This window comes from Phyllosticta citriasiana (assembly GCF_038021145.1).
Source record: "Phyllosticta citriasiana strain CBS 120426 chromosome Unknown IWZ02scaffold_6, whole genome shotgun sequence".
Lineage (NCBI taxonomy): Eukaryota > Fungi > Ascomycota > Dothideomycetes > Botryosphaeriales > Phyllostictaceae > Phyllosticta > Phyllosticta citriasiana.
Window position 1 is genome coordinate 927,046 of NW_027117283.1, and position 13,339 is coordinate 940,384.

At 56.1% G+C, this 13,339-nt stretch overlaps 5 protein-coding genes across 5 annotated transcripts; all 5 read right to left on the minus strand.

Annotated features, from left to right (window-relative positions):
* Nucleotides 1–481: 481 nt before the first annotated feature.
* Nucleotides 482–3,520, minus strand: IWZ02DRAFT_255138 (dynamin-1). Its single transcript, XM_066763252.1, has 4 exons — nt 3,126–3,520; nt 2,680–3,075; nt 995–2,626; nt 482–933 (listed from the first exon to the last, which is right to left on the minus strand). Exons 1-4 carry the CDS (start codon nt 3,219–3,221, stop codon nt 625–627), a joined length of 2,433 nt encoding a protein of 810 aa, XP_066623028.1. The 5' UTR covers nt 3,222–3,520; the 3' UTR covers nt 482–624.
* Nucleotides 3,521–4,052: 532 nt separating this feature from the next.
* Nucleotides 4,053–5,919, minus strand: IWZ02DRAFT_255130 (uncharacterized protein). Its single transcript, XM_066763251.1, has 4 exons — nt 5,659–5,919; nt 5,519–5,609; nt 5,292–5,456; nt 4,053–5,234 (listed from the first exon to the last, which is right to left on the minus strand). Exons 1-4 carry the CDS (start codon nt 5,760–5,762, stop codon nt 4,299–4,301), a joined length of 1,296 nt encoding a protein of 431 aa, XP_066623029.1. The 5' UTR covers nt 5,763–5,919; the 3' UTR covers nt 4,053–4,298.
* Nucleotides 5,920–6,039: 120 nt separating this feature from the next.
* On the minus strand, nt 6,040–8,624 carry IWZ02DRAFT_255242 (uncharacterized protein). The gene has a single exon (XM_066763253.1). It carries the CDS (start codon nt 8,472–8,474, stop codon nt 6,366–6,368), a length of 2,109 nt encoding a protein of 702 aa, XP_066623030.1. The 5' UTR covers nt 8,475–8,624; the 3' UTR covers nt 6,040–6,365.
* A 1,615-nt stretch (nt 8,625–10,239) lies between these two features.
* IWZ02DRAFT_432804 (uncharacterized protein) lies at nt 10,240–10,962 on the minus strand (the record flags this gene model as incomplete). Its single annotated transcript, XM_066766242.1, has 1 exon — nt 10,240–10,962. The coding sequence occupies one exon, from the start codon at nt 10,960–10,962 to the stop codon at nt 10,240–10,242; it is 723 nt and encodes a 240-aa protein (XP_066623031.1).
* Nucleotides 10,963–12,189: 1,227 nt separating this feature from the next.
* IWZ02DRAFT_255256 (uncharacterized protein) lies at nt 12,190–13,273 on the minus strand. Its single transcript, XM_066763254.1, has one exon. The coding sequence runs from the start codon at nt 12,963–12,965 to the stop codon at nt 12,405–12,407; it is 561 nt and encodes a 186-aa protein (XP_066623032.1). The 5' UTR covers nt 12,966–13,273; the 3' UTR covers nt 12,190–12,404.
* Between the last annotated feature and the right edge of the window lie 66 nt (nt 13,274–13,339).

Below are 13,339 nucleotides of genomic sequence, written 5' to 3' on the forward strand. Positions count from 1 at the left end.
AAACCAGACTCGTAGACAAACAACAAGCAGAGGAGGAGGAGGAGCAAGACACGGACGCAGACAAGAGGCGAAAGTCTTTCTACCACTCCGCTTTCCCTTTTCTCTCTCTTCGTCTTCTTCTCTTGTAGAACAATCCCGTTCGTGTGCCGCCGCTAAAGTACAGGAGATAGTAGTGGAGTAGTACGCGCGCACGAAGCCAACAACCCGATAATCAAAGCAAGCCATTCGAGGCGTCCACCCATCCACCCGCCCATTCATCCATCCATGAGTCCGTCCATCCGCCTGTCCATTCCAAATCCAGCGGCTGAGCCATTCCTTTCGGTCAGGCCGCCGCTTCATCTACGCATCCATCTCCACCCGCCCATCCATTGCATGAGAGGACAAAAACGAAAAATGATGATACAATAAAAAGTCTCTCTTCTTGTCATATTGCATCCTTTCTCTCTCCTCTCCATTGGCGAAATGGTAGGAGTAGGTACCACGAGAGTCTAAAAGTTCTTACAGCAGAGCAGAGAAGAGCTTTGGAGAGTAGGAGCAGCACCAGCAGCAGCAGCAGAGCGCCACAACGACAACCAAACAAACAAGAAAAAATGGACCAGAACGCAAACGACCAGTCAATCAAACCTACCTGATCTCGCCAATAATCGAAGCCGCCTCCTTGTAAGTCTTGAGCAGGCGCTCGCACTTTTCGCGTTCGGCCTTGATGCCGTCGTCCTCGTACAGCAGCTCCTCGAACAGCGCCTCCTTGTACAGCTCGCTGACGAGCCGGTTCTGCACCGCGTCCTTGCTGTGATTGACAAGCAGATGCATCACAGCCTTGGGTACCTGGTCCGCAATTGTTTCGCGCACAATGTTGAAGTACGACGAGATGAGCCGCCGGATCAGCTCCGTCTCTAGCGCCTCACGCTCCGTCAGCTCCGGTGGCTCCTGGTCCTGCGAGGAGTGTTAGTTGCTGGGTTGGCAAAATTGGAGAAAGGGGATTTTTGGAACTCACAAATCCTCCCACGCCCACGTCGTAGTCGTTTCTTGGAATGGCAATCTCTGAGGCCTCCGAAACCACGTCTGCGATGCTGCGCTCGGGAAGGCGCGTGTCTCCCCGCCTTATGCTGCCGCTGAAGCTCGGCTCCTGGTGCTGCGTCACATGTCTGCTGCCGGGACGGTCCGCTGAGACCTGCGGTGGCAGCTGTGGGCCAGGAAGGCCGCCCTCCTTGCCGAAAAAGTAGTTGAGGAAAGAGTCCTTGGTTGATCCAGACTGCTGCAGCCTCGGTGGCGAAATGGACCTTGATCCGTTGAGCTGGCTTGCAATGGCGGGCATGCCATTCCCGGTGCGGCCGACGGCTGGAGACATGCTACGGCTCGGCTTGCTCGAGTGACCGCGGTGGGGAATCGCCTTCTCGCCGGGGACCTCAATCTCTTCCTGCTCTTCCTCAGGTGTCTCGGTGCCGTTGACACCGTTCAACTCCTTGAGCCGCCTGCGCTCCCGCTTCTTCTTCTCTTCCAACGCCGCCAGCTTCTTCTCCTTCTCTTGTCTGTCGTGGAGGACGGACGACATTGCAGCTGCCGCACCAAGGAAGTTGGGGTGGTTCGTGTTGATGTAGGCGCGTTGAATGGAAATGAGAGATTCGACGTAGGTTGCGCTGGGCCCAAGACGCTCGCGCAAAAGGTCCGAGACAACCTCAATCAGCTTGCCTTGCAGGCGGGGGTACCGGCTTAGCTCGTTGGATCCGCAAGTGTGGCAAATCTTGATCAGTTCCTCGTAAACAAGCTCCACGCAGCGCTGGCTGGGCGGCTCCAGCAGCTTGATTTGAGGCCTGACGAGCAGGTCGAATGCCATTTCGGGAACAAAAAGACTGGGCCTGGGTCCGGTAGAGTTTCTAATGGCAGTCCTAATGTCTTGGGAAGAGAGGTTCGTTGTCGGATCAATGGTTTCGAGAGAGTTGCCGAACACGGAGTTGAAGATGTAGTAAATCCTGGCACCTCCGCAGAGTTCCCGCGTAGAGATGTCAGAAGACGTTCCGTCAATCGAGGCAATAAAAGAGGAAGCGAAGCGAGTCATCAACTGCAGAATCAAGGAACCTCTGTGCTCCTTGCCGGTAAAGGCGACGTCGCCGTAGCTCGCCAGCTCCTGCTGCGTCTGGCCCATCAAAGTGTTCAACCGAGCCTTGATGTCGGGCAATCTCTCGCGAATGTGTGCCATCAGGGTTTGGTTCAGGGTCTTTGCCAAGAATTCGGTTCCACAACGGTTGGCCATATTCCGGTACGCAGGGTGTTGTCTGAAAAAGTCACGCTCGGCCTGGAGGGCATCTGACAAGGGTCTATTCTCCTGAATGTCGTACTGGGACCGGTTGACAACGCCGATGAACCCCAGCTTGAGCGGGTACACGCGGCCAGCCAAGATATCAAGCGCATTGGTGCCGTGGTCCATGAGGTCGAGTTTTGTGAGCACGCCGATGGTTCTGCGGCCCATGGGATCCACGTGCCGCGCCAGCTTGAGCGCCTCCGAGTTGACGATGTCGACATTGGCGGGGGAAACAGCGAGAATGATACTGTTGGGCTTGGCAATGTATTCGGTAATGAGGTTCCTCGTTTGCTTTTCGATGTCTGTTGGTTGATCTCCGATGGGGACCTGGAGGACAAATCAGATTCGCGTGTCCGGGGCAAGCATGCAGAGCTACGAACCTTTGTCAGGCCGGGCAGATCCACCAAAGTCAAGCTCAGCACGGCGGGAGAGTAGATCTTGAGGTTGATGGGTTGCCGGTTGATACCCTTGTTGTTTCCTGCTATGCGCGAGGTCTCGTTTTCTATCTCTTGCCTCACTTCTCTAAAGTCGTAAAACTTGCGCCCCGGCATGTGCAAGAACTCTGCCCACTCCTCCTGGCCCGCCACGCTTGCTGGGGTATGCGGGACATGCACTTCATCGGTATCAGGACGGTCTTCGCGCTGGCTGGGGACGTTGATGAGCTGGAGAATGAGCGGCCGGCGAGTGACGATGCCACTACCACGAGGCAGAAAGTCTTTGCCGACAATGTTCTCAAGGACCGATGACTTTCCTGCAGACTGCGAGCCTACAACGACCTATGATCAAGTCAGCTCAAGGAGACTGCAAGGTTGTGGCCAAAACGTACAATCTGCGGCAGATCCAGGGAATCATTTCCGATGGTGTTGAATACAAGATCCTGCAGCCTGTTGACAATGTTGAGGAGGTCCTCGCCCAAAGACATGATTGCGATAGTGTAGAGCTTAGCAGCTATGCGGCCGCGTCGGATTTAAGAACGATTGCTATATGGCAGCGGGTAAACAGCAGCGGAGCGGGGGTTCGGGCAGGGCGAGTGAGAAATGTTTTTAGTCCGGCAAGGTCGGCCTGCTTGGGGGGGATGGCAGGAGAAGATTGGGAGAAGTCTGCCACGAGTGTAGAAGAAGGGACGGAGAGGGTGAAGGTGAAGGCGAATAGGATCCTGGCCGTGTGACGGGCGCCCAGTTTTGCTGTCGTTGCGGAAGCGCTTCTGACCGCCAGTAGAGCCGTTCACCGTTGCACCAAAGGTCGCCCTCGCTCGCCGTACCAACACGACCCGACCCGCCTTCTCACCGCCCTCCACGAGACTCTTTTCCTAATCAGCCCGGCTTTGCCAGCGCACACCTGCCCTTCCTTCGCCTTCTTTGATGCTTCCATCGTGCACCGATCTCTTTTCGCCCTCAGGCGTCGGAAAATCTCCGTTCCTGGGGCCGGCCAAGCTGCCAGACGGGCTAGTCCAGCCCAGCTGAACCAGCTGTCCTTTTGGAACTCCACGTGGGCACCAGACTGTCATTCTGATAGGTAGGTAGCTAGCTGGTGGTGGTGATGGGGACGGATTCTGTTGTCCCGCAGTACTCACTACATGTTGTCACGCATGTATACCGCAGCCCCTAGAAACCACGCATATTCACCGACATCCTAGCAGCACCATTCAAATGAACCCATGTCTTCATGTACCCATCCCCCCGATTCAACTTTGCGAGAAGGAAAGAGAAGAAGAAGCCAGACTGCAAAGTTTCCTTTGCCGTAGAGGCACGCGGGCGTAAATTGTCTATACCCTCCAACCCAAAAATTTTACATCATGCAGCTCAGGCTGAAAACCTGTCTTTTTCCCCTTGAACCCTAGTTCCAAACGGAAACAGAGAATGTCCATCAAAAGCTGGACCCAAAAGAGCAACTTTTGAAATAAGATTTGATTCGCCTATCTGCAAGGGCTATCGACAAGCAAGATGCAGACTTATCCAGAAGTTTGATTGAAGCAAACCCTCTGACTGGAATCTCGTAATCACTGACCAACCTGTGAGGGGGAGCTTTTGGCGTCGGGCATCGAGTGGTCCGCAGGGGAAGACGTGTTGCGGCGCACAGGGGTGCGAGAGCGTTCGACGGATGGGCTCTTGCGGCGAGAACGCTTGTGAGACTGTCTGCGGGGACTTGGGCTCCTAGAGGAGCTGGGACTCCGGCGACGGCGGCCCTTGCGACTATCAGCCCTGCTGTACTTTTCGTCTTCTGAAATGGATGGAGATCGCTTGTTCTTGTGGCTCCCGCGGCGGGAGCTGATTGATCGAGACCTAGACCGGGAATGTGATGAACGGCGACGCTGGCGAGATCGCTGGCGAGTGCGGGGAGGTGGGGATCGACTAGGTGATGCACGGGACGACAGAGACCGGTTTTTGTCGCGGCGTCTGGTTGCGCGTGAGTTGGACCTTTCTGGCGAGACAGATGTTCTAGCACGGTGATCACCACGGACGGGGCTTCTGCCCCGCCTCGATCTTCCTGCAGGACTCCGCGAACGGGTCCTGTCTCTGTTGTGACGACTGTCTGTGTGCCTCCGCGGAGGAGTTGTGGAGCGGGAGCGGGAGCGGCTGTATGACCGACGACGGCGACGACGTGGCGGCGAGCGGGAACGGGATATCGACCTGGAAGGTGATTTGGGCGAAGGCGAGCGCGGTCTTCCCCTGCCATTGCGTCTGCGACCAGCTGGAACGTACGAATCTGTTTCTCTTCGACGTGGACGGCGGTCATCGTAGTAGCCGCGCCGGGGCGAGCGAGAGCGAGAGCGAGCTGGGCGATATGAATAGCTCGAACCTCCGCGGCCACCTCGAGCTCGATTACGGCCACGGTCACTGCGTTCGCGCTGACGAATGTCGTCGAGATCTTCCTGACGTCTGCGCTCGTTTTCGCGTCTCTGGCGGTCTTCCTCAGCTGCCCGCTCCGTGTCGACCTGTGTGAATGTGAGTATGGCCAGGCGTGATGGTTTCCAGGTAGCTCAGGCGCCCACCTTTTCTTGTTTCAGCTCCTGCTTCTTTGCGTCCACAATTGCCTTTGGAATGCCGTGGCTGCTGGTTTGCGCATCAAGCAGCAGGCTCCAAAGCTCCTTGCAGAATGCGGGCGCGTCCTTGTCGAGGAAGCCCTGGAGCTGGATTTGCAGCATTTTTATGTCGAGCTAGAGCAGGGCTCCAGGTCAGCGAGTGCGGATGTGCAAGTGAGAGAGCAGCGTGGACTCACGGTTGGGCCGGCGTCGAAGATGTTGTAGATAAAGTCGATAACAATGTCATCTTCGTTGTTGAGTATTTTTTGAATCTGAGCAGCAATCCAACTAGAAGGTCGGTTAGCTCTGAGAGGTAGAGAGAGACCATGCAACTTGCTTCTTCATGACAGCCCGGTTTACTTTTCCGAGGTCCACCTTCTGATCGAACTCGGGAGGGAATTTGGTTTGCTTGAGGAGCTTCTTGTCCGCGGCGGTCGCCATAATGTTGGCAGGGTTGTGACCACGAGGAAGCAGAGTGTGGTGTTGAGGAGAAGGAGTAGTGTCGCAGGCCGCGGAGCTCGACCTACCCACCTACCTGCCTGCCTGCCTGCCTACCTAGTAAAAGGCGCCGTGACGGCAAAAGCAGCCGAGCTTCATCCGCCGGGAGTGAGAGCAGCGGGCGGGAACCTGGCTAGCCCCCTGCTTCCGCGTCCAGGTCAGGGGCACGTTCATCCAGCGGGGCACCTGCAGGCTTGGCTGCCAGCCCTGGTGCTGTGCTGTGCTGTGCTGTGCTGCTGCGGGCGTCAACAATGTATGCCGTCACCGTTTTGACCGTGAAATGATTGATTAAACAATGGGTTGCGAATGATCCCGCTGCTTGCTACCGCTAGATTGCACGTTGACACCCGACTAAGTATCCTACGCCTTGCTTGGCTTGACAAAAATAAAAAGAACCGGCATGAACGAAAAACCATGACGCCCACCAAATGCTGATTCCGTCCTTTCCAGATCCTCCATCAAAAGATACAAGGCTGATAGCGCCCAAATTGCCCGTCAAGCTATGATCCCAATCACCCAAAAATCTGTAAAATATAGAGACAGTGTCTACCAGGCCCAGCTACCTCTCCTGGCAGAAACGCCAAAGCCACCAAGTGCGCGACCTGCGGGCACCATGCGTGGCTGCTGCTTGGCCCACTCGTATATGTATACCCGCAGGGCTCGCCACCTCATGCACGTCTCTTCCGTGATGCCGGCGTCTTTGGCATTGTTGTCATCGCCCAGACGAATGTATCCTCTAGCCATGGCCAGGTCTTCGTCTTGTCTCAGCTCGTCCACTGATATCCGGCTGATTTTGCTGAGCTCCTCGTCAAAGTTGCGTGCGATTGATGGGTATCCGAGCGAGAGGTAGTTGTAGACTTGTGTCACAAAAGCATCGCTGAACTCCTCTTCGATGGCTTGTTGCGCCGTCAGCTTCTCCTGGACGCTGTGCATGTCTGGGTTCGACGGAGGCGGTGTTGGTGGAGGTCGTGCTGGTGTGGGAGGCGGGCTGTCGAAGGGATTGTCGACCTCGATCCGGGGAGTGAGCATGCCAGTCTGTTCATTGGGCTGTGGACCAGTGTCGACGCAGCACCCATTCCACAGACCCCCTCGACTCGGCTGCCGGCTTTGAGGGCCCGACCACAGCAGTGACGACCCCTTTGAGCGCTGTGTTCTCGTGTGAGGCTCCTTTGATTTGGCAGTTTCCTTCCTTTCTTTTGTGTCCTCCTTTTCGCAAGCACCACGCCAGAGTCCAGTGTGGGGCTCGGAGTTGTTGCTTTGTTCCGTCAAGTAGCACATGGAGTTGCGGAGCGCTTCCGAGCCCTGCGTTACATCAAACTTAGCGGGCTCTGGGGACGGACATCTTGGGAAAACGATATCGTATCCGAGCATTGGCGGTCGCGCTCCTTTTTGCATTCCATGCATCTCACGGTCCTCTTGTCGGCCTCGCTGGCTGAACAAATTGGCAGCGGGATCGCCCCATGGACTCTTGGCCGCAGATTCCCAAGGACTTTTGGAAGTAGGCTGTCCCCACACTGGCTCACCCCAGGGACCAGTCTTGACTGGATCCGCAGCCGTCTTGGGGGGTTCCTTTTGCTTGGTTTCATTCTTCTCCTCCATGTGCTTTTGCATGGCCAAAAGCTCCCAGTTAACTTTTGTAAAAGACTCCCGACGCTCCCCGTCTTCCTTGGCTTCGTCATCCAGCTCATCGGGCTCGTTGGTGATGAAATGATCAACGGGCTCGTGGTGGTCGTCATTAGGAAAGGCGGCCATGGCCTGCTCCCTCATTTGCTTTTCCGCCGCCTTTGCGGCAATTTCCAACAAGAAACCAGAGAAACGCTCATCGACACTCTCGCGCAGTCGAGTGGCATGGTTGAAAGCAGTGGAAAGATCTGAAGAAGATGAAGGGGACATGGAAAGAGAAGGTGTGTCTTCTCCGTCAGATTCAGAGCTCTCGATGGTATCCAAATCTGGAACCCGGAAAGAGTGCGAGCGACTACTGCTCAGCGAGTCGCTCCTGGCCATGGGTATTCCAAGGCGCCGTGCCTCCAGAGCCTGTGGAACAGGTGGCACGCAGACGTTTGGCGAGTTGACCGGAGGAGCGGGCATCGGACATGGCCTCGGTCGTCGCGCCGGACTGCGCACGCCGCCGTCATCGGGCGTGGCTTCGGTTCGATCTGCCTCGTCTATGGTAGGTCCGACATCGCCAGCTTTCCTGGAGCGTTTGGCGGTTTCGATGAGCTGGGGAGCGAATTTCCTCCTTGGACGTGATTCAGCTTGCGGGGAATCCACGTCGATTTGCGGAGTAGACTGGGCGCCAGCCGAATTGGCGCTGGCTTCCGCGGGCGCCACATACGAGCTGTTGATCCCATTCGCGACGCGGCCATTCCGATTACTTCTCGTAGTCGTCTCGACTGGCTGCGGGGCGAATTTTCTCTTGGTTGGTGGCTCTGCAGCAGGCGGGTCCTTGCTGCTCCTCGCAGTCGTCTCAACTGGCTCTGGCGCGAATCTCCTCGAGCTCTTTGCTGTTGTCTCAACAGGCTGGACGGCGAATTTGCGCGTTGACTTGGTCGTAGTTTCCACCGGCTCAGGCGCGAATCTTCTCGAAGACTTTTGCGTCGTTTCTACTGGCTCGGGCATGAACCTCCGCTTGGGAGCTGGTGGTGAAGATGACATGACGGGCAGTGGCCGACCGCTGGGAAAGGCCAATGTTTGTTTCAAATTCTCTCGACTCAGAGATCAAGTCGAATCCAAGCCTTGGCTACAGTGATGCAGGAAGAAGTTCCGCATCTAAACAACGCCCTTGTCCCCAATCCACCAGATCATGTCCCAATCTACAAGCTGCAAAGCTCTTTGCGACTAGGGAAAGCGGGGTGCAGGTCGTCGGGAAGAATCGGAATGGCTTGCAATGACGTTCAGTCGACCCAAAGCCCGGTAGCCACTCAATAAGCAGTGGGAGCGTCCGTATGACGATTGATGGTCGGATGGAAGCCTCGTGCAAAGCGCTGGCGTGGGATGTTGTTGGACTACCGAGGGTGCGGATTGGGATCTCAAGGGTCCAGGAATCGCGCGTTTGGCAAGCGTTTTCACGAGCCGGCGGAACGGTCAAACCAAGAGGGCCTTGTGCAAGTCTGCCGAATATTGTCAGAGCCTCAACCGAATAGCTGCAGTAGTCGCATTGTTTAGGGGATCAGGAGCGGGCATGCAGGTGCGAAACGGACCTGTGCGGTAGAGAGTTGGGGGTGAAATGGCGCGCAGGCGACCAGGCGGAGAGCGGCAGGGCAGAGATGCAGAGGAGGAAATTGAAGAGAGTCGAGGACGCGAGATGCGACGTGAGAGAGAAGTGTTTGGCCGGTATTGTTGTGCGGCCTCCGTGACGTCGAGAATGGTGGAGCCGCGTGTCGGTGGGCCGGGATGATAGCCAATGGTTGTTTTTGGTTTTGCTGCTCCAACGACTTTTGGTGTAAACTGGCTGGGAGCGACGAGAGAGCGAGTCGGGGTGTCGTTGCTTGCAAAAGGAGACGATACAAGGAATGGTTCTTGAGTTGCGAGCGTGGCGAACACGACGGCCGTGCGAGAGACAGCGACAGCCAGAAATAACGCAGTCAGGGTGAAAAGGTTGCGGACCTAGACAGCTCTTCTCGGCGGCACCCCCGGATTGCCGGAAATATTTCTACCCCAGTCTTCTGGTGCTACCGCACGAAGATAAGAGCAAGACTGGAGTCGTCAATTCTCTAAATCAAGCAAGGAGCCTGCAGGGCTTTTGTGCATCAAGCGGTTGGGGCTTCCACGCACCTCGGAATGGTCGAGAACGACCCAAGCAACGAGCCCGGTCCCTCGATATGCACGCAGCGGAGATCCCAGTGTCCTGTCCACAACCCGCTGACTGCGGCTTCCAGGACTGTCCTTTTCGCCAAGATGGGCCGTGGCCGACCGCGTTGTTTATAAACACGTCCAGATCTCTGACAGCCGCTGCAGCGGGAGTGGGGGATTTTCTCGACTGGGGACTGTCTGATGCTGGGGAACTTGACGCGGCCGCGTGCGTCATCACCGCAAACAGCCACTGATGGTACAGTGTGTGTTGATCTCCAGTCGTTTCGACTTGACTGCGTCACAGCATTGCTTTGGTACGTGGCTCCATTTCTCGTGAGCTTTAACTCAGAGTCTTGCATCCTCGTGCTCCTTTCAAACCCTGCTAGTTGTGGAGTACGGTACACCATGCCTGACGAACACACCACCCGCACATGGTATGATCCTTTATGCGGCATCAATTGCTTGCAGATAAGAGCGGGCTGTTCTCCCCGCTAGTTCACAGCTTCCTCCACCACTTGATTCGACTAGCAAACGCCACCCCGATCTACCAACACGCCGTGGACCCTCTGACCAACGCCATAAAACCATGCCATCAAAGCTTCTCGACTACCCTACTCCAACCCCAGCTCTACGTCAAGTCTTCGTCCCTGATGAATCTTGGATACCGGGGACACTCAGGTCCTTCATCCCATCCGCCGTCGAGAGTGCATTCCTCATCCTGTGCTGTCGCGGATGGCGGTTGTCTCGAGAACAGATATGCCTGCGGCGGTGCTGAATCATTCCAAGCTCCCATGTGGCTGTACGTCTGGATACCCGACCCCGACGGCGTCGAGCTCTTCCGACGCAGGAATTTGGATTTCGTCATGCTCATTGCTTCCATGCTCGCGGCCTCATTGGCCAAAGAATCTGGCGTCCTCGTCCGGTCAATTTCAGCCAGGCCTCTCAGAATGTCGGAGTAGTGCAATATCTCTGTTCGTCCATCGTCGTCACTTGAGAATCCGTCCGCAGCGCTGCCTGTCCAACCGCGCTCTCCAAGGTCGATACGCCAGGGGAATGGCGCTTCTCTCTCAAATTGAGGCGTGACTGGACACACTCCAATGCCCTCAATATGCTGTCGAAGTGCCTCGACGTCCGAGCTTGCATCAGAGCACTCGCCAGAGCTGTCCACGATGACGTAGTCGGCCAGATCTTTCTCTCGGCGGAACGCAGCTTCTTTTCGCGCCTTCACACACGGACATCCTGGGCAGTCGCAGCGGCACTCGCATTCCAGAGATGACCGTCGGTTCTCTGCTTCTACGACACCTGAGCATCCCGAAATGCTTAGCGATATGCGTCGAAAAGCTGACGCCATTGGCTAAGTTTGTTTCTAATCTTATTCAGCAAATCCGTCTAGGTGTTTGCGGGGCAGTGACCAATCGATTCCAGAGAAGCCCAACTTCCCCCAAGGCAATAGACATGGACGGTAAGCTTACCAGATGTTTGGGTTACTAGTCAGCTCCGAATGGAAAGCAGCCAAGTGACTGTTGACATGGCAGTCTGGCTCAACCAACAACGGCCTTGTCGGGTTCAGTCGAAGCAGAAGGATGAAAACCACCGTGGCCGTCGTAACGGCCGGGTTAAAAGGTAAGCAAGCAACTCGACAATGAGGCTCTTCCCAAGACAAGCCTTTGCCACCCTCTGGCGAGTGCGTCACTTCCCCTTGTCCTGCGTCCTTGTGGTCACCAGCCAAAGAATCATCGTGGCACAATCTCATCCGCAGCGCGCAACCCATGGAGACCCGCTCACCACGTTTTTGGCTCCACCGAAAGGCTTGGAGCCATTCACTGAGGGCCCGAGCAGCCCGTTGCCGAAGGTGCAAGGCGGAATTCCTCAGTTTCGCGTCTGTTGTCTGCGGGCCACAGTTTCACTGTTTGCCTTGCCAGGCTGAGCAAGCACGGGCGGGAATGGGCCAGCCATGGCCGCCATTCTATGCAGCCCTGCGGTCGTGTAAACGCAACGGCCGCTTCGATTGCAGACATGGCGCAACGATTGTTGGTCAGGTCCGGGCCAAGGATCCGTCTGCCTGCTGACACGAATGCTCGAGTTGAGCACCCTGTTTTTGGAGGGGTCACGATACAGACGCAAAAGCAGCATGGCGGACCCGACCTTTGAGGCTGCGGAATCCTACGAGCGTGCGTCGCCCAATCACACGGCCTCTCTTGGACCCCCCATCCTGCACCCAACACCAGAGCTTTGGACAAGCTGCCCTGGCACTTCGCCACCACCTCGCTCCCCCTTGTCCCTCTCTCGCCTGCCTGTTTGGGTATCGCGCGTGGATGAGCAACGAGCCCTTGAGCAACCAACATCTCGTCATGGCGCTTCATTCTCACTTGCGTGCATCATAGAGCCAGCCCGAGCGCAATGACCGCAGTCGGCAGACCTGCTGCTCGACATCGAATCATGGTGAATCATGGTCAGAGACACTCGCTGACCCGCACGCCGCTGACCATCGTACTGCAGTGCCTTGCCCCTTGCTGCATGGTACCTGGCTGCTCCCTCTCCACCAGGAGGACGAACACCACAACGACGCGCCCCTTTGCACCGACAATTGTTCTCCTCCAACCAACGGTCCACGCTGCAATTTTCTTACGCGTCTGCCTGTGCGCGGACCACCACGACAGCCAGAACCCGACGACGAGACCACATCCCCCCCCCTGGCACGTTATATCTACCCCTGTCCCTATATTTACGAAGGATCGCCCTCTGCCAACAGCCGACGACATCACGGCCGTCCGTGAGTTTCGTCGCCTGTCATCACCTTGCGTGCAACGACGAGCAATCTGGACCGGTCTGATCTACAGGTGATGTGCCAACACGACGATTAAGAGCACAATGCTCGCGAACGGATGTGACTGATGCACGGCACATGCTTCTGACCATGCGTGTTTTGTCTTCGCTGTCCTCGCCGACTTTCTCTGCATCTGTCCTTTTTCTCTCTTGGTTTTTCTCTCTTGGTCTTGGACATAGCTGTCCGGACCCTACTTCGCGGAGGAAATCAAACAGAAGGCGGCGAGATGACTCGATTTCCCCTGACTTCGTCACCTCATACATCCCAGCGCTCATTGATTGCTCAAACGAACGCCCGACGACTAGATCTGCTGGGCATTTTGTAGCTGACCGGATGGTGTTGACCGGGTTACGTGCTGGGGCCCGTGAAGCGCGGGATGGGAGTCCGTGGGTTTGATTGGGTACGCATGCGCTGCTTCGATCGTCATAGGAGTAGTATGGCAAGAGAGTAAGTATATAAGACAGAACGATACATGTGTAAGTGTACGTGAATGAGAGAAGAACGCAATCACAAGGATTTTGAAGCATGTAGATAAGTCTAGATGCGCAGTATATGTGGCATGGGCTCCCACGCCGATGAACCCTCAAGCAACAATAGCAGAGACGAAAGTAGAAGCGAATACGTCAAAATGTGTAAATGACAATAGCAGAATATCAGTAACCAACGCCAGCGATCCAACCCAACCCAACCCTGCCGCTGTAGATCACCGCCTCCCAGTCCAACCCGTTTCTGAATGGTGGGCCAATCCAATCCAATCAATCCGTGTCTACTCCGCGCGCGCCAAAGGTCTGTGTGAATAGACAAACGATCAAAAGGGGTGGGGGGGAAAAGGTCAAAAGATAAGTAAGGACGACGTGGCATCGATCGACGCGGCGCCGGTGAAAGACGATGGCATTAGGAC

Excerpts from the sequence above, each read along its gene's own strand:
- IWZ02DRAFT_255242 (XM_066763253.1), bottom strand. The coding sequence starts at position 8,474 with ATGTCATCTTCACCACCAGCTCCCAAGCGGAGGTTCATGCCCGAGCCA.
- IWZ02DRAFT_255130 (XM_066763251.1), bottom strand. The coding sequence starts at position 5,762 with ATGGCGACCGCCGCGGACAAGAAGCTCCTCAAGCAAACCAAATTCCCT. Across the intron at positions 5,610-5,658 it reads AACCGGGCTGTCATGAAGAA|TTGGATTGCTGCTCAGATTC; the intron begins GCAAGTTGCATG and ends CCGACCTTCTAG. Across the intron at positions 5,235-5,291 it reads AGGAGCTGAAACAAGAAAAG|GTCGACACGGAGCGGGCAGC; the intron begins GTGGGCGCCTGA and ends ACATTCACACAG.
- IWZ02DRAFT_255256 (XM_066763254.1), bottom strand. The coding sequence starts at position 12,965 with ATGCTTCAAAATCCTTGTGATTGCGTTCTTCTCTCATTCACGTACACT.
- IWZ02DRAFT_255138 (XM_066763252.1), bottom strand. The coding sequence starts at position 3,221 with ATGTCTTTGGGCGAGGACCTCCTCAACATTGTCAACAGGCTGCAGGAT. Across the intron at positions 3,076-3,125 it reads CCCTGGATCTGCCGCAGATT|GTCGTTGTAGGCTCGCAGTC; the intron begins GTACGTTTTGGC and ends ACTTGATCATAG. Across the intron at positions 2,627-2,679 it reads ATCTGCCCGGCCTGACAAAG|GTCCCCATCGGAGATCAACC; the intron begins GTTCGTAGCTCT and ends TTTGTCCTCCAG.